The sequence below is a fragment of the Drosophila sechellia genome, chromosome 3L (genome assembly GCF_004382195.2).
Source record: "Drosophila sechellia strain sech25 chromosome 3L, ASM438219v1, whole genome shotgun sequence".
Lineage (NCBI taxonomy): Eukaryota > Metazoa > Arthropoda > Insecta > Diptera > Drosophilidae > Drosophila > Drosophila sechellia.
The window spans coordinates 18,491,619-18,516,371 of NC_045951.1; the positions used below are offsets into that span (position 1 = coordinate 18,491,619).

The window sequence follows — 24,753 nt, forward strand, 5'->3', positions numbered from 1 at the left end:
GAGTCCAATCTGATCCCTCTTAAGTGAAACTGAAAAGATATGTTTATGGCGTATGAGATCAGAAACATTAAAAGCTAGCTGGATATATACTGATCATAAAAGGAAGCTAAATTGTTTTATTGTGGGTAAAAATACTTTTCAAAAAATGGTGTTTGAAACAGGCAATTATGGCAGGTACGTTCGGTTTTGATCCAATATTCAATACAGGCTAAGTACAGGAGCAGGATTTTAAGCTCCAACTTTTTAGCCTTCCACCTATCCGCATGAGCGTAAATCATTCATCCGATCGGCCATACTTCATGGCGGCTAAGCCCCATCACACGATTTATGATTCCCGCTGGGCAGACAAAACAGCCCACACGCTAAGCCGACAACTTGTTGGGCCCTTGGCCACATTTCTACCACGCCAAGCCGGCCAACCGCCCACGCCCCCTGGCACCCCGCTGATTTGTGGCCAAAAGCGGGCATTCTTAAAGCCTTCAGGGGAGGTAATCTTGCGAAATCCTTGGGGCTGCCTGCGTCGATTTCGAGACCCATTTGTATGCAAGCCCACGGAGCGCGAGAGCGAAAAACTTATAGCCCAACCGTGCTGTAAGTTTAGTTTAATAGTTGCTCGCGCAAGTTTTGCAACTCCAGTCGCGTCGCGTTTAATGCAAATTAAAACGTTCGCGGCGCCAAAAAGTTGTCCGTGCTCCATCATTTTCGGCGCGTCAAAGATTAAATTGAGCAAGGAGCCGCCCGGGAGCTGGCTCAGAAACCCAGTCAGAGAGTATATGGCCACATTAAGTCACTGGCGAACAAATGGTAGTTAGCAGTTCTCCTCGGTTGAGTTGCTTTAGTTGTCTGAAACTCCTGCCAGTTTTGTCACGCGGTTTTCGGCACTTTGTAACGACGAAAAGGCGTCGAAAGGCAGCTAAATTGCTTAGACGGTCGACCATAAACTTAATGGCACTTTCCAGGAGTGGTACATTAAAGCAGGCTAAATTAGTCCTGGTCTTGTAGCCACTCTAAGCCTACTTTTCATTCTTTATGGCCGTAGTGTAAAATTGCCACGTGTAATTAACAGCTATTACGTAAAATTGTCATTCACTTTTATTTTCATTAATACTTTATTGTGTTATCTTAAGTATCAACAAACATTCGGTGGCAAAAACACTACGTACATAATTACATTTCTGTAATCCCATAATCACATTTTCATTTACTATAATTAAATGATGAGCAGCATAAAAACAAATCATTACACTGCAGTACAAAATCACTAATTATGTGGTCTAATCAGATTTTTCGACCAAAGTGCATTGTAAATTTTGTTTTTGGCTTTTGTATATTGTATATATATGTTCATAATTTTAAAAATAAATTTACGATTTCAAAAGATGAAAAATTCGTAGTCTGTGCACGATAATCTATCTTTTGTGGTCCCCATCAATTCAATTTCTTATGTAACACAGTGCTATTTCAATACATATTTATTTGAAAAAAATGTATCAGCTTTATTAAAAATGTGGGTGTGTTTTTTGTTAAACTTTGATTGCTAAAAGCAAAGTTGTTTAAAATTACGAATAGATAGTAATTTTGATAAGTTGTTTCGTATCTATGTTTATATTTTCAAGACTAAGCTTTTTACATTCTTTTTACTACGACTATTTATTTAAACGACGGCTTAATACTAGTTTTGCTGTTACCAACTAGACCCCAACTATTCTAAAAACCGAATCCATTTCCCCCTGATTATCATAGCCCCTTGTCTCTGTCAATTTTGACTTGGCATTTCGGGTTTGTGGTTATACCAAAAAGAGGTATTTGCATTAGCCGACTTTGGCTTTGAATTTGGCTTTGGCTTTCGCTCGACACGGCGGTTTGTGGAAAAGCCTCGGTTTTCGTGGCAGCGGTTTGTCTTCTGCCTTCGTCCTTGTTGTTGTTGCGGAGTGAACTGCTCGTAAGCAATTTAATTGAATTATTTGCACTGCCTTCTCGTCCTGGCTTCCAGGCGGCTACTCAACTACCCAGCTTCATCTGTGACAGCTGCTCTAATTAGCTGGGCAAAGGCATCGGGTGCAGAATTCTATGGCAAAGGCGCTTAATTGGCACGCCCTCACTAGGAAATTGAGGTGAACCGCGGTGGGGTTGCGCTGCTTAGACCTATAAGCCGTCCTATTATGACCGAATTGAATTGCTAAGAAGCTAAGCAGAAGACTTGGGAACAACAAATGTCATTCATTCACAATCAGGGCGTTTAAATTAATTTCACGTGCCACTTTGGCCCATATTTCTGTTGATGCCAGTGCTGAAAGAAGAATGCCTCCGGTTGGCGTACAATTTAATGATTCAGCGAATCCTGTCGGCATTGTCTAGTCTGGGCTCCTTATCCTTAGCTATTCATCCTGCGTGTCGCCAGAGAAGTAAAGTGTCTCTGCTTGCCCCAAAGCATGTTTCCATTAGAGATGATCTGAACTGTGACTGGAATTGTCGGGGGAATAATTTAAGAGACACTTCGAATTGATACTGAAAATGAAAATTACTTAATGGAATGCCATTTGTTGCGTTAAGTCATTGTCATCTAATGGAGCAGTTAGCTCGGGCAATAAGTTTGATTCACCTTTTAAGTTTTGCAATTGATTTAAATTCAACAACAGTGCCTGTGGAAGATTTAAAAATTTAAAATAGGCACGTGGGGAAATCACCGGAAGTCACATAGGCAATCGCGGTCTGAGCTAAATTCGCTTTTCTGAAAAATTTCTCTCTTCTAGCTGTTGTTATTGACTTGGCTTTCGTTTCGGATAGCCCTGTTAGGCAGCTGCTGTCTGTCATGTCATTTATCCAAAAAATTTGCCATAAACACGTCGCACACGTATGCGCCATTTTAAAAATGGCGTCAGCTTCACTTCCGCTAAATGTTGTCGTTGATTTCGTTTCAGTGTCTGTGTGTGTGTGCGTGTTTTTCCTGCGGCTCCAAGACCAAGACAACTGCATCTGAATTCAATTGAACAAGATGCTTATGAAGTCGTTAAGGGCCCTACACCACATCGAGGCTTGGAATCCCCCACTCAGCTGCTTCTGGGAATCCCGATTGTCGGCAATATTGTCACATCGTCGAAAATAATTGCCGGAAATACAAAAGGAAGGCGGCGCCGAAACCGAACCAAACAGAATCGAGGAAGAGAATGAATCGAGGAATAAATGGGAATAGATTTCCAATTTTCTCGGCTCCCAAGGAGGAAGCACCACAGGGCGTCCTTGTCATTGCGGCTTACGTGGCGTATACTCAACTATAATTAATTACGCCCTTTGTGTCCGCGTGGGCGGAGACTCGCAGAGACTTCTCCGGATGCCGAACGCTGGCTGCCGGACGATAGATACTTCCTCCTTGAGTGGCTTCTTTTCAATTTCTATTGTTGGGTCATTGACTATCCGCACTACAGTTGGGAGCTATAAAAGCGCGATTGGATTGCAGGGATAGCCACATTCATGCACGGCCAGTGCACGGAAAAAGTACTCGGAATTCCAGCTGGAATCGGTTGGTAGAATGGCCCCACTGCATCTGCTGCTCCACTGTGCCACCACTCTGCTGATTGCCAACGCCCTGGTACTGAGTCCCCAGTTGCTGGGTGCAGAAAATGAGGGCAAATCCAAAGTCGGTTTTCCCATCGACCTGGACGACGGCGTAGATGGGGTGGACCTGCCACTGGAGGTGGAACAGGATGTGGCCGGGGACCAGTCCGCCGGCAGGGCCCTGCACTCCATGCCGCCCGACTGGCTGACCTTCGACGAACCCGCACCGCCCACGAAGCATCGGTCTGGCCACAAGCCGCAGATCATCCTGAAGCACCCGACCAGCGGATTGCACAAGCTTTCCGCCCACGGACATCGCACCTGCCACGTGGAAATCGTCAGCAAGGTGCAGGGTATCTGCCAGCCGATGCCCATTGGCAGCGCCTGCGTCTCGGATGACTACATGGACCTCTACACCGATGCCAACTGCTCATCTCAATAGAAGGGTTCACTTGCGCCCTGATTGATGGATTGATTGATTGCTTGATTGATTGTCCGTGTGTGTGTGAGCTCAGATTTTGTGCGAGGAGGAGTACGACTACCTGGTGCCCAATGTCAGCAAAGCTTGTATAAATAAATCCACTTAATAAAATTTTTGATTTTCTACAAATTGTTTATTATGAGATCGGTTGCTGGTCAACTTCTGTATACTTTTAATTTTATCTACTTATTCATTGAGTATTCGTTCATTTTATTTCAATCATTTCCTACTTAATTTGTCTAGTTTCTATTCGCGTTCCCTACATATAAAATGTGCAAAATAAATTTACACAATCCATACAAAACCTAAGACATATTAGTTTTTTAGCAAGTAACTGAATTTCATATACTGAATTACTACTAAATTCGTTTATTGACAAAAATTAAGCTTAGCACCGTATTCTATTGCGTTTGTATCTAAAGCCTTTGGTTTACCACTCGTTAATTAGTATAGCTTATACATAAGTATTAATTTATAGTACTATGCAAATCCCGCTAGTTACAAAACTTACTTCCTTCACAAATATTTTTCTATACATTGCATTGTTTACTACTGTTACTCAAACACTATCTTAACTTTGGCCAAATGGTTGGCTTAGCTGGTTTTATTCCTGGAATAGTTGTGGAGTTTCCACTGGTAACACATTGAGCTCCAAATAGTTCCATAAGTTGTGGGGCCCGGAAAAACTCGGATCTTTTCCAAGCGGACGGACCGAATCGATCCATCTGATCGTAAATGAGACCCGTCACATCCAAAGCTCTAAATTGCTCCAGAAGATGTTCATCTTGCAGATCGTTACCCCATAAAAAAAAAGCTTGCTTCAGATCCAAGGCCAAGTTGACTAGCTGGTGTTTGTTTTGGAAGTTCTCCACGTGCAGAGCTGTTCCCAAAATTTCTGCGGACTGAGCGAAGTTAATGGCTTGCTGGAAACTCTGTGCCCTCAGATCCATGTACTCATCCCAAATCTGGGACTTGCCAATACTCATAAGAATCACAGGGAATACATGTTGCTTTAGCCTGATCATTGTGCATATATCCGCATCAAAGCTGGCGAAGATTAGTGGACGTCCGCAACCATGATAAATTGTGGTATGTAGAATCCTGTCCACGTAAATGTTTTTGTTCAAATTCTGGGTGGATTCCGGCACACCAGAAGCCATTATTTGCGGCCACTTAACCTCCACCAGAAGTCCCAGAGTTTTGGGTAGGGCCTCAAAAACCTCCGACAGTTTTGGGAAAATTCTTTGTTTTTGGCTCACATCCTTGACATTAAGATTGGTGTATTCCTGGACGGTCCAACGTTTGAGGATAAACACCCGGCTGGCCTTGAGTTCCGAGTAGGTAAGTTCCCTTATCAGCACAAACCGTAAATCAAAACGATCCCTTACAGATCGATCTCTGTCTGAGGTGTAAAATCCAAAGCCATGCCAGACTACGGGAACGTAGTCCTTGGTCAGCTGCACATCCAGTTGGACCATATCTCCCTTGGCCTTCAGCACTGCCATATAACTTTCAATGGTGTTCTCCGTAAGACTCGTTGAAGATTGGAAGTAGCTGGCTCCCAAACCTCGATATCCGACATCCAATGTGGGCCAATTATCCGGCCAGTAGTGATGGAAACTGGCTCGCAGATTTCCCGCCTCCACTTTTGGCATGGGTTGAACTAGCAAGTAGGGCAGGGTGATCTCCCCAATGGCTAAATTTTGTAAACTCGCAAAGATGGGAAGCTGCAAGATCCCGCGACTGCCCTTGATCTGATCCGGAAATATGTACGCCTCTCCCAGGGATAACTGGAGATCTCTTGATCCCTGATAAATGGACAAGCGGAGGGCATTGTAGGTGCCGAGCGGCTGATAAATCCGGAAGACAACAACGGTGCCTTGTGCGTACCGCACTCCGCGTTGGTTCTGTGGTCTGAACGATGACTGATTGTAGGCATATCTGGAGACCTCAATACGGGTGTCGTCTATCAAATTGAGCGGTGTTAGGATCAACCGGTACTTGGCGTTACTTCCCATTCCAGAGATAGCAATATGATCCTGCCATACGAATTTCAGCTCTATCACGAACTCGTACTGCAACCAACCGCGTTCCAGATAGAATCCCCCACCCACTGAGTCGGGGTAGGCCTCGCCGAAGATGTCCAGACCCGGGGAGCGGTAGATCTCGTAGGTCTGCAGCATTCGAGCCACTCTCTGGCCCTCCCAGCTCCTCAGGACCCGCTTGCCTTGTCTGTTCTTGGAGTATATCAGGTATCGGTAGTAGAATCTTTGGCTGGCGCATATCCAAACCCTCAGATACCACTTGGTGCGAGCCTTGTCCTGCTCCTTGAGTGGCACAGCCTTCTCGATCTGCCACATGCCCAGAGCCGGATGATCTCCACTCACGGCCACAAATTCATCGGGTGCCAGCCGAATGTTGTGCCTCAGCTCCAGGCTAAAGATGCGAAAGAGTGGCACACAGATAAAGCTGCGACCCGAGATCTGACCGGGCTGCTCATCGTCGAAGATCTTGAAGGCCTGCAGCTTCTCGGGCCCGAAAACAGTGGTTTCATTCACAAAGGCGCCGCTGAGGGGCAGAAGCAGAAGCTGCAACAGCAGCAGCCCATGGGGTATGCTAATTGATTTTAACACATTCAAACACACGCGAGACCGATACATTTTTCCTCATTCCACACAGCGACATGACCATCTTTGCGCCACCGAAACAAGTTTTCTCTTTCGCGGCCAAAATCAATTGGAATTGCCCCGAGATCCGAGACGAAATCGAAATTGAAAACGAAAACTAAGAGATGAGCGCGACTTGGATCGGATGCGAAGGCAAGTTGACCCAACGATGACAAACAACCGAATGAAAGAAATTCTTAAAGCTCATCGTGGTTTTGTTTCAGTCGAAACTGGAGTTGGCCTGGGAATCGGAATCGGATTCCGAATCAGCTGCGATCGAAGAAACTCTGACTAATAAGTCAGCGGCTCACTAATTGAGTTGATGGGTATAGTAAGGCTGGTGACCACCGAGGCACCAGCGATGACAGCGTGAGCAGATAAAACTCGAGCTAATTAATACATTATAGAGATATTATCGGGAAAAAAGGATTTTTAATTACCGACTGGGGGCAACCTTTCACTGAATTGATTATTTTTGGAATCCCTGGAGAGCGGGATAGCATCGTGGCCCATTAATCATGCACCCATAATTTCAGCGCGATAAGCTCAATCTTTTTTTATTGCGAAGAGGGTATCCTCAATTCGGTTTTCTCGATCGGTCGGTCTTTGTTATGCGACATTCGATGGTATGACATTCGCATATTTGTACCAAATTTGGCATATGTAAATTTCGGGGTAAAGAAAGTTGCCAGTTGGAGAGGAGAGATGCCGCACAATGGCCGGCTCAGATGTTTTCGTTCTCCACCAAGGGCTTGACATAAACCGGATTATAATCCATGTACAGATATCGGGACAAATGCCAGCGCTGCAAGATCGGTGGCTTCTTCGACCGGCAGTCCTTATTCTGCCGGATTAGGCTGAAGTTGTTGATTGTCAGATCCACTGTCTTCAGATACGCAGCTATATCTTCGAGAGTCTTTTCACTCGGCATGGCTTTCCGGGTATAAATAGCCATCTGATGACGCATCCAGGGCAAGGAACAGTGCAGCTCAACGGCATAATTTGTAAAGTCCGTTTGGGTGATCCTGGTCCAATAGAGATCCACTACAATACAATACAAATAAGCAGAGAAGCAGAAAATTATAATATGTATATATCTCTTTACAAATGAGTAAAAAAGATTGAACAAATTATATTGATTGATTAAGCAGATTAACTTTTATCTGTTTTACCAACTAGCTTCAATTAAACTGAAATATATACATATATGTACTTACGCTCTTCAAAGTAGCAGACCTTAATTTTCCCTGGACTAGTCCCATAAACATACCAGCCGCCCTTGATCTACAAAACCCAAACCAAGTTACCTCTATTAGCGGTCTTTGGCTTATCGAATTTCAAGATCATTCCCACCTTTTCAACGTCCACTGGAAATTCTTTGTACAAACACCTCCAAGTCCAAGTGGCCACGATGGAGCTGGCCAGCATCAATGGAACCAGGCCCGCAGCGAGGAGACATTCGCATTTGGCCATGCCAAAACCGATGCAAATGAGACGCTCTCTAATTGGCCATAAACCGAACGGACTTTAGGCCTGACTTCCAGCCAAATCTTTTTACGGTCCACTCTCCATTTTCCGTTTATGGGCCGTGTTTCGGGCTCAGCATTTTCATGGCTGTTTTTACATTTGTCATGGGGCCATCAAATGTAAGCGGATCGAATTTTTACATACGACTTTGGCTGTGGGGCAGGCATTTCTTTTCTTTTTTTCATTTGCCTGAGATCAGAGTAAAACAAGTCATTCGACTGGGTTGGCGTTGAAATTTTTACGAAAATATTTGGTGTGATTTTATTTACATACGAATCAATCACTTTTGGTTTTTGTCATAAAACTGATTGTAATATTGATAAAAATATATTATTGCTTTTTCTTAGAGTTGGATAGGTGTAGCGACTTCTTTGAATATTTCTGTCGATACAATTGATTATCTTTAAATCTTAAAAATTGTTTACACAAATGTATACAATATAAACAACTTTAAGAAAAAAACGTAAATTTTAAAATTTTAGAAAGACGCATCAAATTAGATTTACAACAGTTAAATAAAATGTCTTCTAATTTACAAACAAGTGTTTTTGCACAAGTTACACAAGCATCTGTGGTTATCTGTTTCGTCCACATTTTAATAGTTTTTTTCTTGTTTTGATTTTAATAGCAAAAGCTTATTAGCAACATTTTTTTTGCAAGTTTTGCATTGAGGTATAGATAGATTGATTTAAAGCAGGTAATGTAGGTGTAAATATTTTTGTAATTATCCATTCGTCGCTTCGCTTTCTTCCCATTGTCTTTTGTGGTGCTACTTAACTTTGGGGGAATTCCTTTTTTGCATGTGTAATTTTGCCAAATGACGGCTTAACGTGCATAGAGATGATTTATTTATGGGTCTCCGTTTCGTTGTTTCCGTTGGGCAACGAGAAACTACAAATTACCCAACCACTTTAAAGCTTCCCACATTTCTCTTTCCCAGTTAGTGTTTAAATAAATATACAAGCTAACTTAAAAAGCCTAATGATTAGCCATAGCTTAATTGTACCCGCCCGTTTCATTCTAGTAACCCCATTTCTTAGATCCGGCACTGGGCCGCGAACTCGGCCATCAGTGCGGGTGATTTGAAGAAGGCTTCCCGCTTGCCCTCCGGCATGAAGAGATCACTGCGATCGTAGCATGTGGCGGTGGCCCCGATCCGGGTGAAGTACTGCACCCGCTCCTTGGAGTTGCAATCGTCGCCCCAGATCACAGCTATCTGGCCCAGGTCCTTGGCTTTTTGCAGCATTTCCGAGGCATTTTCACCCAGGAAGTCCTCGGCGTGTGGAGCTGTGCCAGCCAGCTCGAAAGCTTGAGCATTGTTAACGGCTGCAATGAAGGTGCGTGTTCGCAGATCCAGGAACGGCTGCCACTTCTTCGTCTCTCCCTGCGTGAGGAACATCACTGGGAAGACGTTCTGCTTGAACCTCAGCATTGTGCACATGTCAGCATCGAAGCTGGAGAAGATAATGGGTCTGCCACAGCCCTTCTGGATCACCTGATGGAGCACCTTGTCGGCGAAGAAGTTCTTGTCGATTGTTTGCTCAGCCTCTGATCCTCCGCCTTGGCGACGCTGTGGCCACTTAATCTCCACATCAATGCCCAGTGACTTGGGCAGCTTCTCCAGTACCTCCACCAGCGTTGGAAATATGCGGTGTTCCATCCTGGGCTCGGCGTTGTGCGAGGGATACTCTCTCACTTGTCCTGCGATCACAGAGAAGATGCGCAGCCTCTTGAGCAGCTCATAGTTTATGTCTTTGATCAGCACGTACTCCAGCTGATCTGGGCGGCTGATCTGCTTGCCAGGCGGAGCAGTTCGCAATCCAAAATCGTGATAAATCACAGGCACACCGTCAGCAGTCAAGTGGACATCCAACTCGATCATGTCTGCATGATGTTCATGGGCGCTCAGGAAAGAGGCGATAGTGTTCTCCCTCTCCGCAGGAGCGTCTGCAATGTAACTCTTGCCATTTCCACGATGACCCACATCCAGGTTGGGCCAGCTCTTGGGCCAGTAGTGAGCATAGGTGTTTTTGAAGTCTAGCGGCGAGTAGCGGTAAGGCTGCACCGCGACATAGGGAAGCCTCAGCCTGGCCAGGGTCTCATCTGCATTCTTAGCCGACTTTATCGGCAGGTGGAGCACTCCCTCGCTGCCAGTCAGGTCCGAGGTGACCAGAGTGGCACTGCCCAGAAGTTCGTTGGACATGCTGTAGCACTCCAAGCGGAAGTGCTGCTCCATCATCCTCTCCAGCGGCAGCGTGATGTGAAAGATGACAATGTCGCCCTTGGTGTAGGGCACTCCGAAAGTAGGCTGCAGCTCCAGCTGGCTCTTGCCGTACTCCTGTTTAGAGTACTCCACATGCAGGCCAGCGGTCTTTTCCACGGGCAAAATCTTCAGCTGGACGTGCTGGGGGTCAAAGGTCTCGATGTCATGGACTTGAAACATCTTCTCGCCGTTGAACTTGAGCTGCAGAATGGCCTCATGGTTGAGCCAGCCGCGGTGCACCTGCGGCTTTAGATCGGAGTTGTCCGACGTAATTCCGAAGACGTCCAACTGGCTGCACTGTAGCTCCGTGCAGGGTCCCAGGGACCTGGGCTTGAAATGGGTCTCCCAACGGCGGATCTGCTTGTAGCCAGAGAGATCCTCCACGTAGACAAAGTAGCGGTACTCCAGCTGGCGGCATGATTGAAGGGGCACCGTGGCCTGCCAGTTGAGCTCGTCCAGCGATTCCAGAGCCACACTCCTGGACAGCTGCCACTCGCCGAGGGCTTTCACATCGCCGGTAAGCCCCAGTCGCTCCTCGGCGGCCAGGGGAACCTCCAGCCGCACATTGAACTCCCGCAGAGTGGGCTTACAAGCGGCGGAGGATCCAGATCCCGACTCTAGCGCGTTTCCGGTTCCATAGGTGATGGAGGCTCCGTCCACGAAGGCGGCGCACTGCAAGGACAAGGCACCGGCCAGGATTAGTACAGTCCGAGACATGGCCATCGGGTTAGAGTGGAGATCGCGCGCCGACTGAAAGTCGATCGAGCGGCGGAGTCCGCTATTAAATGCTCGGCAACTTTCCTGCTGAGCCAGCGAGATTAGTCGATGACCCCTTGCGGATTCCGTTTCTGCCTGATAAAGTTTCTCTAAGCGGGGCGTCGACTGTATGCTGTCTCTGCTCCCTAGCCCCCGTGCTCCCAATGCTTCCCGCCGGCTCGGCGGAATCGCCGATTTCTCGATTTAGAATCGAAAACAAGTTCGCGCGATAAGCACGCGTCTTTAGTCGCTCCAGAACCGCTCGTGACTTTCAGAGGCGCAAACAAGATCACGTGTTGTACTGGGGCCAGACTAAAGATCATCCCGCCGATTATCAACAGCTTAGCTTAGCTATTCAGCTATTGTTAAAAAAAACAATATATATTCGAACCACTTGAGTCGCTTGATTGGACACTGATCTGACGTATAGTAGTTCGATTTATACGTGCCTTTTTGCTAAGCCTGCCTTCGTCGAATTTCTATTTGCGTAACTATTTGTCAAAGCGTAGATAACCCCCAATATTTATATAAAAATATATTGACGGAAACCCATAGTTTGAGATCTAACCCATCTGCCCAGGAAATAAAATTGAATTATGGCTTCATTTAATTATAGCCCTGCTCGTACGTGTGTATTTACAATCTATTCGTCATAAATTTAGTTGTATTTATTGCAACAACTAATTCGAATATTGCGTTCATCGTTTTAAGTACAAAGTATTGGAAAGTTAATAAACATAGTACTACGGAAAAATAAAATGGAAATATATTTTTATACGTCAAACCCAGAAGGCAATCATTTAATTTCCTCCCATTCCACTTGAAAAATGTAAGTAGAAGCACGCGCTACAAATCGTTCGATATCGAGCGGTTTACCTTTGAGCGAATCGCGCGCAAGCCGCGCGAAAGCGGTTGCAATTGAGGCGGTTGTAGCAGCGGTTGCTGTTTTTCTCGCAGCTGCGACTTCTGGGCCGGCGACTGCCATGAATGCCACGGCAGAGGATCGGTGATGCAACGACTGCCGAGTGCCCTACACCTGCCGACGATCCCCTGACAACTGGGTGCTAAACTCACTCGCAGCGGGCACAGTTTACGTAAGTGGAGCGGACCCATAAATTAACCGAAATATTGAATAAATTATCACGTGCTGTGCCCGCACACAAATTGTTTACCGAGCCGCCTACTTTATAGACCTATTATCGGCAGAGCAGAAGGCGACCAAACACCCACCCACCTAACCGACCGACTGTTCAGATTTGGCTATATGTAGATTTTTGGCATGTAGATTCATCCGCCGCCTTGGCAACATTTCGATGGCAAAAGTCGCGTGTTCTGGTGAAATTTTCAAAACTGCGCGATTTGGCACTAGTTATAGTTGTTGTTGTTAGCAAGGCAGCATATAGTTTTCCGCATTTTTTATTTTTGACTAATTGCGTCAGAAGGTGCGTTTTGCGAGCGATTTCCTTGCGATTTCACGTTCTTGGCACAATTAGCATAGCCTTGTGAGTTTCTACGGGGGAGAAACGCCCACAGTAACGCCCCAAACATCGAATAGTTCTCAAAAGAATTTTGATTTCGAGCAATATGTGGTTCAGCTTTTGATTTCTCAACTCTATGCTAATTTTCTTATGATACTCGAGCTTTGCTCCGATTTCCCAAACACCTTTTCACGTGTTCTCAACGCAGGCGCTCTGCTACTCGCTCTACATCTCTCTGAATACTCTGCCATATGTTTTTTGTTTTGGGAAATTTCAGACTCAAAAAGCTCTTCATGATTGGGCCGTTTCTACTTTCACTCACTTCTTCGCGTGCGTTTTATTTATAGTGAAGGCGAAAAGCTTGCCCATGTGTTTCGTGGCTTGTATTTCAGCTGAACTCGTTATCAGTCAGCTAAGTGCTCATATCAGCCATATACTATGTGTAGTTTATGACAGCCTCTTCAGAAATTAATAAGCCAACATCTAATCAAACATGGGCCACTTGAGCGGGGTCTCTCTCGAAAGCTTAACCTTATACCATGCTTGGTGCTCGAGTGGTTGAGTCACGTGAGGTAGCGACCTTTTGCAACATGTGGCATTCAGTTTGAAGAGCTTGTACGAAATAGAAACTCAAAAGAGTGGGATATTATACCGGGAACACAGGGGTGGTACTGTACGTGGATTACTGGATTACTTCCACGGAAATGACATCAATAGGATACCATTCTCGCAAGGCGGGACTTGAGTTTTCTGCTGGCACTCATTCAGAAAATATAGGCTTTTTATACTTATACCAATCCCCCAACTCAGGTGTGCTCGAAACACTTTGTTATTAACCAAGTTGGCAATTATTTCCCCCGCCCATATGATTGCCCTCATAGATACATATATATCGTTAAAAGGCCCCCTGTTCCCGTCGAATATAGATTTTCCGTTACCCACGAAAATTGCATAAAAAAAACGCGCAGAAGACATGCAAATGTCCGATGACAACAGCAGCGACCTTCAGACACCCCAAAAAGTCAAAAGCTCAAACACCTGCACTATGCCGACAGTCGAAAAATCTGTAAAGCCTAAGTATGCATTTACAAAGATTTCCGGTACTGTCCACTGGATGTGGGTAATTACATTTTGCATGTGGTCATCCGGACTCTGGGCTTCCATGGGGGTCAGCAGCATTGGCACCGACATTCTGCTTCTTTGCGGCTTCTTGGGTTTTGGAGATAGCACAAGTAAGTTAGGTAGGATAGGTTGCTTTGGTGCGGGGACCAACGAAATCAAGAAAATTCAACTTGTATCACAGTTAATTGTTTGCACTATGCGGCGTATGCGCAATATTTCAGTTTCTTCAGCTAGGCAAGCATTTTGTACTTGAGTATTGGGCCTGTTGGCTTGTATGTATTGCTGGTTTTGTTATTCGGGCTTGTATCCTTTGTGGACAGTGGGAACTAGGACGCTGTGGACGGTCCGTCGTCACAAATCGACGTTGCAGTCGCAACTGTTTCGGGCGCTTTTGTTGTGCGCGCAATTTAAACGATTTCTTTTTATCGAAACTGAGTGGCGGAGCTTTTTTCTTTGTGCGAGAGTCGTAGTCGTATCCGACGACTTGGCGATTTGTTTTGGTTTTCAGTCCGGCGGTACAGTTGCGGCTGGGGCTTTTTCGAAATGTTGTTGGCCTCTACCGACGGGCAGCGGCGAAACAAAAACAGAAAACAGCGAAACACACCAGATAATACAGAAAACATGAAGATTAATCGAATTAGCAATGCCCTCGATTGGCCAGAATCAGGACAGGAGAACAAAGCGGAATCTGGGAAATATAATCAACCGTCTAGGTGGTAATCAAAATGTCCCTAGGCTAACTGTTTATGAGTGGGCATAATTAAACGGCACTGGTTGAGCAATTCAAAATATCGATAAGGGAACACAGATTGCTTTGTCTATAGGAATAACTAGGAGAATATTAGCAAGGAATGTTGCTTAACAGATAAAAAGAATATATAACTAGGAAATACATTGTAATAGGGATATACCATGCTGGTCGAAATTTTGTTTACTTAATGATTATCTTTTGCCATTATAAGTTTAAACATACTCAAAATGTTTTGCATACCAAAATTAACGAGTGAAACTCAATCGCCGCCCGAGTTACGTGAGGTCAGTCTTCAAATATACCCACCTTCACAGGGTATCCCACTGAAACTCCCTATAAAACGCGTTGTATAGTTGCGCTGCTCGGCGTAGCACGCAATCCAAAAGCTCGCAAACTGAGCGCGGATGACAACAAGAGCACTTCGCATTAGCGGGAGCGTCGCACAGTGGAGAACCCAAACCCCAGTCCATCCCCCACTATGCCATTTGCTCCGCCGAGAAAACGTGTTGGTCGTGTGCAGCTGTCGGCGGCGATGGTGTTACGCACGTGAAGCGGTTTTCAGTCGGATGTGTGGGGCGTAGTCGTAGCCGGGCCCTCGCCGCAGCTTCTCGTCCATATCCACGAGCACATTCACATCCACATCCACAGACATGGCATCAGCCGAAAAGCTCTCTCCGGAAGACCGCCATATATCTCTCTAGGGGAACCGGTTTTCGTCGGTTGGAAATTAGCTGTTTTCCTCGCTGTTTGTTTACATCGCACAGTTAGTTGAGCATTTGATAAGGCAAGAACTATTCAAGCTTTTCGGCTTCGAAAACAAAGCTCTCCGGTCAAGGTCTTGGGCTCCCTGTTCCGATCGTAATCACATATTTCGGGTGTTGCTAGGCACCGATATCGTGGCTTACAAGAGGCTATAAATATAGCCGAATGAATAAACAAATTCAGTCGCATATTATTTCACTTTCCTGCCAATTTCTCCTTTTCTCTTGATTTATAAGAGTTGCGGCGCATAATGTTTTCATATTTATTTATGTTGCTATATTTTGTAGAATCAATTTGCCGAGTAGCCGAATCGCCCCACTGGCTCCAAAGTCCAATTCATTTGTTTTTCTTGTTTATTTCGTTAATGTTTACGAAAGCTTATTTTGGCTATAGATATATGTTTATATACATATATGTATGTGTGCTGTTAACACACCCCCTTCTAGGAAGTCGAGTCGCATAAAAAGTCAGGGCTGTCGCGTCCCGATTTGTTTTTTCACATAGTATATTCAACATGATATCGGTCACGTTTGCTTGTTGTTCTCTTTTTCAAAACAATAATATTTTTTTTGTTGCATTCTATAAGACTTTGCTTACGGCTACATCTGTTGTTTACATCACCCAACCACTTCTCGTTAAGAACATGTAATCGGAAAGGCGAAATAAGCGAATGCGATTGTTTACCTTAGATAAGCTTTATATAAACACATTTTATTGAGCAATAACCGAGCTATCGGCACCATATACCTATGCACTATTAAGTTGGCCAATTTCATTACGGCACATCTCTGGCGTTAACTAGTTAATTGCACTTCTACGACTTTTTAAATACTTAACTTTATGAAAAAACAGCCATAACTCGAATTGCCTTAGTAAGTTAATAAAACTTATCTTTAGGCAAACAACGAAACAACTGAATTCGCGTCATACGCATGAAGTCATTTTCGAATCTTTTAATATGGTTGATAGATCAATATCAACGTCAACATCTTTTAAATACTACCCTTTCTACTTTTAACAATAGAACATATGTTTAGACTATGAAATAATCGTTAAGTGGTACCTGGTCGGACATGATCAATGATCGTTGTCAGGGTCGTTGTTCATCAGTTTGCCCTTGAGGGGGCGTTGGACTTGGAGCACCTCCCAGCTGTTTCTTCACGCGGTTGCTACACCTTTATGAGCACTATATGAGCACCACACTTCCACCGAAGCAGCGATTCTTATCACGCACACAGGGGCCTCCAGAGGCCTGAGTAGCACTGATGGGGATGTCGGACTATGTCGAGTTTAACAGGGCTTTAAACTTAGTTGTTTGCTAAATAGGAAGTCGCTTCTGTCACTTTTTCCACTTCCTCCCCGTCGCACAGCGTAAATACAATTAAATCAATTTAAAACAATAAAAGTCGTAGAGCAGTCGCCACAAAGAGAGACAATGATAGAGGCCAGCATCGCGGCAGATAGGAGGTACTGAGACATATTGGGTGTCTCAGCGAATCGCAACTGACCTAAAAGATTATAGAAAGAGATTAAGCAAATGTGCAAGAGATTGCAGAAAAGTGAACTGTACCCGGCAACAAACACGTCACGTTACGGATGCGGTGTTCTCCTCGCTTGCAGCTTCTTCGGTTGCCTCAGACTTTGACTGTGCAGCCCCCTCCGCTGGCGCTGACTTCTCATCCGCCTTTGTTTTAGGTTCACGCTCGAACAGAATGACCAGTTCGGTGTGCATGGTGTGGGGAAACATGTCAACGGCCACAGCGGACTTTGGGTAGAATGGCTCCCCCTTGTATTGCTTAGACTCCGGTCGGGCCAGCTCGATGAAATTCCGCTTAGCACTGTGCGGATTGCAGGAGACGTAGACCAGACGATTGATGGCATCTGCTGATCGAATTGCGGCTATAGAGCGGTGGTCTGAAAAAACAAATAAGACATTTTTAAACTTGAAAGACACTTAAGCTAATGATTTAAGCAACATTAACTTACGCAGCCCAGCCCTAGGGGGATCGACCACGGCAATAAGATCCAACGGTTTACCCGGCTCCTGATCGTAGAGAGCTTCGCGCACCATACTCTTGATGAAATCATCTGCATTTCCTGTGAAGAACTTCGCATTTTTAATGCCATTCGCCTCCGCATTAAACTCGGCATCCTTGATGGCATCAGGGACGATCTCCACGCCCATCACTTTCTTGCAGTGCTTGGCAAACGCAAGGGTAATGGTGCCAGTACCACAGCAAATATCCAACATAGTTGTGTCCTTAGTAGGAGCAACTAGATCAATGGCCTTTTGATATAACACGTTGGCTCCTTCTGTGTTGATTTGGAAAAAGGCCAGTGGGCTGATTCGAAACTGGAGTCCCTGTATGGTATCGGTGATGTGGGTGCTGCCCGAAATGTGTTCCACCGGATTAATCGTCTGCCCTGCTTCCCGATGTTTAACATCCTGGTAATACAGAGAGGTGCATTTGTACGGAGCATCCTTCCCAAGCTCTTCGTAGAAGGACTTCAGTTCTTCCTTAAGCTCAGCTTGTTCGTCTTCACTTAAGTTCGAGGAGTATATGCCCGCCACCAGCATAAGTTCGCCTGTGGCACTGGAGCACCGCACCATCAGCTGACGGAAGTGGCCAACATTTCCGTCCGGGTTGAAGGGCAAGAACTTGGATTTCCTCACCAAGTCCTGGAAACTGCGAGCGGCCCACTTGGCCTGCTCTGGTAGATGTGGCAAGTCTGCGACCTCGGCTACTTCCACAGATCCATCGCTGTAGCAGCCCAATCTGAAGCCCACAACCACTTCGCCTGCGGAGTTCTTTCCCACGGTGAACTCGTTTTTATTTCTATACCCATTGACGGTGGGTGACGGAAGCACCTCGTGGAATTGGAACTTATCCAAGTGGGGCTTTGCCCGCGGATTGACCTTCCGAAGTTCCTGGGTGTATTTCGCCAAAAGTGCCGACATCTCCTCTGATTTCTGTTTGAGCTGCTGGTCGTAGGCAATGTGCGACAGAGGACATGTGGCTTCCACCGCCGTACGTTGTTTCTTGGGCTTTTTCTCCGACTCCTGATCCTCGGCAGCTCGCTTTTTCTGCAGAGGATCGGCCGAGGCCTTGGCAACATGAGCCTTCAGCACCTTTCCCTTCCATTTGTATCCATTCAGGATCTCCAAGCCCCTCTGTTGATCCTCCTGACTGCGGAAGCACACAAAGGCGAACTCTTTTCGAGTTGGAGCCTTGATTTTGGTCACGTCGAATTTGAGGGTGTTCCTCAAAAGCTTCTTAAACTCCTGCAAAGTTATAATGTTGTTATATTAATTTTGGTGCTCAGATTTCAACCACCTACCCCAATACCGAAATATCCCATGTTCTTCACTTCAACTTTGAATATTTCCGAAGTGAATTCATTTCGCTCCAAGTAAGCGTATTCCTCGCCGGGTGTTCCGGCTTCATCCTCGCCATTTGCAAGCGTGGTTTCATCAGCTTTCACTACATTTTCCGCAATGTCCTCGGTCTCTATGCTTTTAGTCACTCCGTCAGCTGGTATTTCCGCATTTAAACACTCCATTTGCTTAAAAGAAGCCGAATTATTAAGGAAAATAAAATATAAACAGAAAGAAAACACGTGAAGATGCGGCAGTGTGACCTTTCAGTCTAAAATGTATATAAACACACCAATTGATAAGGGTAAAGTAGCTACGACCATGGTGGGTGTCTTCGCTAAATGATATTAGCATTTTCTAATACACCCAAAACTGTGAGTCAAGCTGTCAAAAGATACCAGATGCATAACTACCTTGGCGCCAAATTCGAAACTTCATAAGTAAAGCAAGTGCCGAAGGCTAGGTTATGATAGCAAGGTCAATAAGGCAGTGTTTTAAGCTTGTCACTTAATAAGGCGATTTTCTGCGCAAGAAAGTAAGATCTAGATGACGCATTGGGTTGTTTATGAGATCCATCGTTTGATGGAATTTGGATTTGGAAGTTTCCAAATGATGGGAAATGAAATATGATATAAATTTCATAAGTTTGCATTCAGATTCATGATAAAATGCCAAATAATATACGTTCTTGAAAATCAGCAAGTCAAACAACACAACCCATTTTTGTTTTGGCTTGCATATTTCGGCAGTTTTATTCTTAAATTGATTAGTTTTCCAATTAAAGGGTATATGATAATCGAGCCTACCGGCACTAGCGTTTCTTCTGCTTAATTCTCAATTGGTTCAAAGCGCTCAAGCGCAGAATTCAAAATGACTTGTCGTTCCAACAACAATTGTTGCATTTCCGGCTCGTGCTTCATGATGTTACGAATTTCTCTCAGCATTTCCGACGCGTTTTTCAGCTTCTCCTCGCACTCCACTGGGTCTTTCGAGCGCAGAGCCTGCGTCACTAAAGCTTCCTCCATGTCTATGAGCAGATTGCCCCGGAATATGCTCCAACCGCCATCGAAAATGTCGGCCAGTTTAAGGAGTTCCTCACATAGTTGCACTTTTCTGTTCAGCGATTCTTCAGAAAGTTCTAAAACAAAGGGTTTCTTATAAAAATGTATACTCAAAATTATTATTTTTATTACCCTCCATTGCGAATCCCGGAGCACTTCCGTATAGTTGAGTAAGAGCGTATTTGGCCTGCAAAATGTGGGTATTGGTCTCATGGAGATCAGCACGATGGCGATAAATGAATTCCTCGAGAGCAACGGGAGTCGTTTTGTCCAATGACTCCAATTCCTGCTGAAGCTCCGCATCTGAGGTGACCACTTCCTTCGCCGATCTTTTAAAATTGCACAGCTGACACTTCCAGGGCGCAGAGTTCAGCAGGGGATTTTGTGATATGATCTAAAAGAATGGATAGAAATGATGTTATAGAATGAAAAAATATAGTCTAGTAAGAGAGCGTTTCCGTCCATATATTCTTGATCTGAATCGCTAGACCAGCCGATATTACCATGTCCTCCCGTGACTAGAAACTGCATGCTTAATATACTTTCTAGCTTTTATTGTTTGGGGAATCTCGACGTTCATAGGGAAAAACGGGCGGACAGACAGACGGACGGACATTAATGGTTCTTGTTGACCACAGTCGGAAATTTCCTTTCTTAATGCTGTACAAATGCTTGCTTAGATCTGATCTTACTTTTCCTGCCTTGCATTTGAGACACGTTTGGGCTCCTGCAAAGCTGCCCAGCTCCTCGGGGTCCTGACACCTGGCGCATGAGCAGTCGAAGCACTTGGCCTGCCTGAGGTGAACTCTTCTTTGAATGGTGCTCCTCAGGGGCTGGGTGTAGGAAATGCTCAAAATCTCTCCCTTGGCTATCTTCCTCTTGGCCAGGAAGACAATGTTCATGTCGTCATCGAAACGATGCCTCATATTCGGAACGCAGTCGTGCGAGATCATCGCTGCTTCAGGATAGAGAGCTCGAATCTTTCTCCTTTCCCTGGGTTGTCTGACCTCAAAGGTGTTTGTGTCCAATATGGCAGCTATGCGCAGGATATCCATCTCCGGCCAATCCTTCATGCCCAATACAGTGTTTATGAAGGTGATGAGATTGGCACGTAACACTTGGTACAGCGGAGTCTCCAGGCGCTCCTTCAGGTGATCCTCCAGGTTGTAAAGCTTGAGGAAGGCTTTGGGATCTATAGCTTTAAGTTGCATGCAGCGGAGCAGCATGATCACACAGTAAGCCGACTCCTTTCGCTCCTCCTCTCCAGGCACATAGTTTATTTTGGACTGGAAGTTGCTACCCGACATTAGCTGGCACTCAGCCTTGTGGTGGACAGAGTCCTCGCACTCCTTTCCACACAGTGGCCAACTGCATGAGCTGCATTTGTGGTAGTTACCGCGGGGTTTCTCGGGAGCCAGAAGATTTCTGTGGCAGCTCAAGCAAAGTGGAGCAGACGCGACTTTTGGCCCCAAAACCAGCGGGGCTTCCTTCAGGATTTGCTCTCCGATTTTAATGTCCCTGGTTGCCCGAAGATGTCTGCCCAAAACTTCATTGGTGGCTATTTCGAAGCACTGGCATTCCGATCTGTGACCTTTCTTCCAATGCTCCTTCTGGTGCTCCCGACAGCAATAGACCACATTGCGGCAGGCGGCGCACAACTGGGATGCCTTGGCCTGGCACAGGGCGCATGATGTCAGCGAAGTGGAAGCCATCGCAAGCAACCTCCTCCAGCAGTCAGAAGATCTTCGATTGATCTCCTGTATATCTCCCACTAATCTGTGTTTGCGTAATGCCCCGCGGTTGAAATTTCACTGAGTAGGCAACCAAACAGTTTTCAGTGCTCCGTCTTCGGATTCTACTCGCGATCTGATGGCGAGAACATTTTCCTTTGTGTCTCCGCCTGCTGCCAAAAAATAGACGCTCGAGCGGATTTGGATCTCTCTCTGTCACATGGCGCACGACTATTTAAAATTAGACCTCTGTGTCGTGTTGTCTGAAAACCAAGACAATGTCCAATTTGTTGGAGCGTTTGCATCAGGCCAACGGCCAGCTTTTTATTGGCCAACTAATCCGCCGGCAGCTTTTTCAATTGACTTTGAATTGAAGAGGAAAATTGAATCTAGAGACCATACTTTCGAAATCTCAATTGAAATACTAAATATTTTTGGACGTAGAGTTTGATAATCCAATATTATGCAGAAATTAGTTTTCCGCCCCATTTACCCGTCATAGTTTTCTTCACTTTATGATTAAAAAACGTTGAACAAGTTTCATTTTAGCAATTCAATAATTTATTTAGTATTTCTCATAAATTGTCTATATATATTTATATATACCTTTATTCATATGCAATTAATTAATATATTGTTTAATTGGAAATCAGTCTTTTTTATGTAAATAAGAGTTAAATGCATTTTGTTTTTGTGCTTTTTTGTTTGAATGATTGATTGGGTTGCTAACCCGATTGGTTGACAGATGATGAAATTAAAAACAAGTTTTAAAATAATAATTGAACTACGATTTGTGTTGGTGGTCGTGGTGGTTTAGTACTTAGTTGCATTGTTGCTTGTCTTGTTTGGGGTTAGTGTTAGAAACTTAGAATAGTATTTAAATTAATTGGCTTAGATAACATAAATATACATCAAACTGGCGGCCATAGTTCCACTACAATCATCTGTTGCTCTCTGTCTAAACACGTAAAAAGCGGCGCATAAAACTTTATATCATAGACAACAATTTGATTTAATAATTTGAACTAAACAATAGTTTTTCTCCCATTAGTTTACACGTACACGCTCAGCAACACAAAATGCTCTTGGCAACATGTTGTTTCTGATAGTGATATGTGTTTCTGCAACATGTAGCATAGCGAAGCGGCGATTCGATTGTTGCTAAGGCAAAAGGCGCATGATTTTTGTTTTCTTTCGATTTCTGCATAAGCTATAGAGGCTATATGTATGTATGTATATGCTGGTATCAGTGGATCTCACAGTGGGCTAAATCTTCAATGAGTTCGAATTTGGTTCTAAAGATTTTCCTCGGGAGAAATTGGAGATGCGAGTTTGAAATTGGTTAACCTCTTTACCTATTCAGGAACCTAGCTTAAATTCACTTTGTTAGGTTTAGTATTTATCCTAATTTACATATTGGTTTTACAAAAGTTAGGAGTTAATTAGTTATTTTATTTAGTATTTCTATCAATTGATTTTTGTCAGCAATCGTTCTCAATTTGTCTTTGGTTAACCCCTCCAAACTCACCTAACCAACCCCACTGTTTTTGGCCCTAATATCGTTCTTCGAATATCTTCTCGTTTTAGTTGATGAAGGCTTATTTTAAATTACAATTCGCGCTACATTAATCAATAGACTGAAACATAAGCAACATTCAAATAGTTTATAGTGTGATTCCCCGATTAGCCTAGACATCCTGCTGCTCCTTGAAGTGGTGGTAGTGGTGGTGGATATGCTCGTGCACATAGCGGTGGATCATGGAGCTGGAGGCGCTGGTGTCCAGTTCCACCTCCACCTGCTGGCCAGACTCCTCGGCCTCCAGCGACTGCTTGCCTCCTTCTGTGACTGCCTCGGCCACAGCCTCGCCCACATCGTCGTTGAGATCGATGAGGGTGTCCGTGCTGACCACTTTGCTGGGCGTACTGGTCAGCTGCGGACTGGGGGGCAGGTCCTCCTCCTCGCTGGCCAGCAGATGGGCGCACTCGACGGCATCGCCGTAGATCTTGGAGCCAGCCGAACTGGAGTTCGATGTCGGTGGTCGCTGCTCCGACCGACTCGCATCCTTGGGCTGATCCTGCAGCATCTGGTGTTGCTGTTGCTTGTGCCGCTGTCGTCTCTGCTCACGATCCTTCTGCTGCAGCTGTTCACTCAGCTTGGCATAGATGAGGTTGCCGTAGTTCTTGTAGTCCTTGGTGCTCCGCTGCTGTTGCTGCTGCTGCTGCGACTGCTCCAAACGTTGGTATCCTTGCAGCAGGTTCTTCTGGCTCTTCTTGGGTATCGGCTGAACGGTCGCCACATTACTGGGCGTGGCCGGTGGTGAGTGGGCGGCTGCCCCGCCTCCACAGATAGTGGCGTGCAGGAAGGAGTCGTAGCCACACAGATTCAGCTTGTTGTGGGCCGTGTTGTGCGTCTGCTGGGCGGCCAGGACGGCCGGATTAATGGCCAACTGCTGATGGTAGATAGGTATGTGCGGTTGGGGATGCTCGTGGTGGTTGTGGTGGCTGGGATGAGTGGGATGAGTGGGGTGGTGCTGCTGACCGTTGACCTCGATGGCCGGCGGAGCCGCTGGAATGCTGGGGGTGGTGGCCTCCGCCGTGGGTGGACTGCAGCTGAGCGGCGACTGCTGGGCGACCGGACTGTGGTTGGTAATTAACGTGGGTATTTTCGAGCCCGTATTGCAGCGTTGGCGTTGCTGTTGTTGTGGTTGTTGTTGTGCTGCCGGTTGCCGTATGGGACTCACATTGGCTTGGGGTTTTCTGGAAAATTGAAAGAGAGGCCTTCTATTAGTCGTCATTAAAAGATTTTTTTGCAATTTGTTTGTTTGGGAACAGTAAGGAAGTTTGGAGACGCCAAAAAGTAGAAAATCATAAAGAAGGCAAATGAATTTTAAATTTGGAAGAGGAAATAATCAGGACACACAAAATCTGCCGCTCTATATTCCTTTTTTATACAACGTTTGACTGAGATTTCATTTCCATGCAGCTCAATTTATGACAAATGAAGCGTATACTAATTAAAGCCAACTAACTTGCAACTACTAAAATAATTTAACATGATACTGCAGAATTTTGTTGTAAACGTTTGTGTTCAGATATTTAAATATTCTAAAGATACAATTTACTTAAACAGATCAAAAGTAATAAGTTTGTAATCCAATAGTTTTTAAAGTACATTCAGTTCATGAGTTTAAAGTTTGTCATCCAATATAACTGCAAAATGTCATA

The 24,753-nt window shown here is 45.1% G+C and overlaps 7 protein-coding genes across 10 annotated transcripts in view; 1 reads left to right on the top strand and 6 right to left on the bottom strand.

The window, feature by feature from the left end:
• The first annotated feature begins 3,461 nt into the window (after positions 1 to 3,461).
• On the top strand, positions 3,462 to 4,161 carry LOC6618373. The gene has a single exon (XM_002042607.2). The coding sequence runs from the start codon at positions 3,530 to 3,532 to the stop codon at positions 3,995 to 3,997; it is 468 nt and encodes a 155-aa protein (XP_002042643.1). The 5' UTR covers positions 3,462 to 3,529; the 3' UTR covers positions 3,998 to 4,161.
• Positions 4,162 to 4,389: 228 nt separating this feature from the next.
• LOC6618374 (glycerophosphocholine phosphodiesterase GPCPD1) lies at positions 4,390 to 7,147 on the bottom strand. The gene has a single exon (XM_002042608.2). The coding sequence runs from the start codon at positions 6,694 to 6,696 to the stop codon at positions 4,603 to 4,605; it is 2,094 nt and encodes a 697-aa protein (XP_002042644.1). The 5' UTR covers positions 6,697 to 7,147; the 3' UTR covers positions 4,390 to 4,602.
• A 96-nt stretch (positions 7,148 to 7,243) lies between these two features.
• LOC6618375 lies at positions 7,244 to 8,365 on the bottom strand. The gene is made up of 3 exons (XM_032720046.1): positions 8,056 to 8,365; positions 7,920 to 7,986; positions 7,244 to 7,746 (listed from the first exon to the last, which is right to left on the bottom strand). Exons 1-3 carry the CDS (start codon positions 8,173 to 8,175, stop codon positions 7,427 to 7,429), a joined length of 507 nt encoding a protein of 168 aa, XP_032575937.1. The 5' UTR covers positions 8,176 to 8,365; the 3' UTR covers positions 7,244 to 7,426.
• Positions 8,366 to 8,464: 99 nt separating this feature from the next.
• On the bottom strand, positions 8,465 to 16,514 carry LOC6618376 (glycerophosphocholine phosphodiesterase GPCPD1). Of its 3 annotated transcripts, none has more exons than XM_032720044.1 (2): positions 16,425 to 16,514; positions 8,465 to 11,164 (listed from the first exon to the last, which is right to left on the bottom strand). In XM_032720044.1, exons 1-2 carry the CDS (start codon positions 16,434 to 16,436, stop codon positions 9,266 to 9,268), a joined length of 1,911 nt encoding a protein of 636 aa, XP_032575935.1. In that variant the 5' UTR covers positions 16,437 to 16,514; the 3' UTR covers positions 8,465 to 9,265. The 3 variants fall into 3 exon arrangements, with proteins under 3 accessions (XP_032575935.1, XP_002042646.1, XP_032575934.1); XM_002042610.2 differs by lacking the exon at positions 16,425 to 16,514 and adding an exon at positions 13,855 to 14,235; XM_032720043.1 differs by lacking the exon at positions 16,425 to 16,514 and adding an exon at positions 12,125 to 12,376.
• A 262-nt stretch (positions 16,515 to 16,776) lies between these two features.
• LOC6618377 (tRNA (uracil-5-)-methyltransferase homolog A) lies at positions 16,777 to 19,000 on the bottom strand. The gene is made up of 4 exons (XM_002042611.2): positions 18,701 to 19,000; positions 17,348 to 18,644; positions 16,932 to 17,275; positions 16,777 to 16,869 (listed from the first exon to the last, which is right to left on the bottom strand). Exons 1-3 carry the CDS (start codon positions 18,920 to 18,922, stop codon positions 16,947 to 16,949), a joined length of 1,848 nt encoding a protein of 615 aa, XP_002042647.1. The 5' UTR covers positions 18,923 to 19,000; the 3' UTR covers positions 16,777 to 16,869; positions 16,932 to 16,946.
• Positions 19,001 to 19,457: 457 nt separating this feature from the next.
• On the bottom strand, positions 19,458 to 21,672 carry LOC6618378 (SET domain-containing protein SmydA-8). Its single transcript, XM_002042612.2, has 3 exons — positions 20,491 to 21,672; positions 19,931 to 20,192; positions 19,458 to 19,875 (listed from the first exon to the last, which is right to left on the bottom strand). Exons 1-3 carry the CDS (start codon positions 21,508 to 21,510, stop codon positions 19,565 to 19,567), a joined length of 1,593 nt encoding a protein of 530 aa, XP_002042648.1. The 5' UTR covers positions 21,511 to 21,672; the 3' UTR covers positions 19,458 to 19,564.
• Positions 21,673 to 22,158: 486 nt separating this feature from the next.
• Positions 22,159 to 24,753, bottom strand: part of LOC6618379 (protein naked cuticle) — a 40,725-nt gene continuing 38,130 nt past the window's right edge. Inside the window, exon 5 of one of the 2 annotated variants that reach the window (XM_002042613.2) lies at positions 22,159 to 24,285. In XM_002042613.2, the coding sequence (XP_002042649.1) occupies positions 23,217 to 24,285 (1,069 nt within the window). In that variant the 3' untranslated portion in view covers positions 22,159 to 23,216. The remainder of the gene's footprint in view (positions 24,286 to 24,753) is intronic. The other variant, XM_032717957.1, reaches the window with a different exon arrangement.

Bases quoted from the DNA above. Each gene is read 5' to 3' on its own strand.
- LOC6618377 (XM_002042611.2), bottom strand. From the start codon at position 18,922: ATGGAGTGTTTAAATGCGGAAATACCAGCTGACGGAGTGACTAAAAGC. The intron at 18,645-18,700 runs GTAGGTGGTTGA...ATAACTTTGCAG, and splicing joins TGGGATATTTCGGTATTGGG to GAGTTTAAGAAGCTTTTGAG. The intron at 17,276-17,347 runs GTAAGTTAATGT...TTGTTTTTTCAG, and splicing joins TCCCCCTAGGGCTGGGCTGC to ACCACCGCTCTATAGCCGCA.
- LOC6618373 (XM_002042607.2), top strand. From the start codon at position 3,530: ATGGCCCCACTGCATCTGCTGCTCCACTGTGCCACCACTCTGCTGATT.
- LOC6618375 (XM_032720046.1), bottom strand. From the start codon at position 8,175: ATGGCCAAATGCGAATGTCTCCTCGCTGCGGGCCTGGTTCCATTGATG. The intron at 7,987-8,055 runs GTGGGAATGATC...TGGGTTTTGTAG, and splicing joins TTCCAGTGGACGTTGAAAAG to ATCAAGGGCGGCTGGTATGT. The intron at 7,747-7,919 runs GTAAGTACATAT...ATTGTATTGTAG, and splicing joins GGTCTGCTACTTTGAAGAGC to TGGATCTCTATTGGACCAGG.
- LOC6618378 (XM_002042612.2), bottom strand. From the start codon at position 21,510: ATGGCTTCCACTTCGCTGACATCATGCGCCCTGTGCCAGGCCAAGGCA. The intron at 20,193-20,490 runs GTAAGATCAGAT...CCATTCTTTTAG, and splicing joins TCAAATGCAAGGCAGGAAAA to ATCATATCACAAAATCCCCT. The intron at 19,876-19,930 runs GTAATAAAAATA...CCTTTGTTTTAG, and splicing joins TCCGGGATTCGCAATGGAGG to AACTTTCTGAAGAATCGCTG.
- LOC6618376 (XM_032720043.1), bottom strand. From the start codon at position 12,361: ATGGGTCCGCTCCACTTACGTAAACTGTGCCCGCTGCGAGTGAGTTTA. The intron at 11,165-12,124 runs GTAAACCGCTCG...TTGTCCTTGCAG, and splicing joins TGCGCGCGATTCGCTCAAAG to TGCGCCGCCTTCGTGGACGG.
- LOC6618374 (XM_002042608.2), bottom strand. From the start codon at position 6,696: ATGTATCGGTCTCGCGTGTGTTTGAATGTGTTAAAATCAATTAGCATA.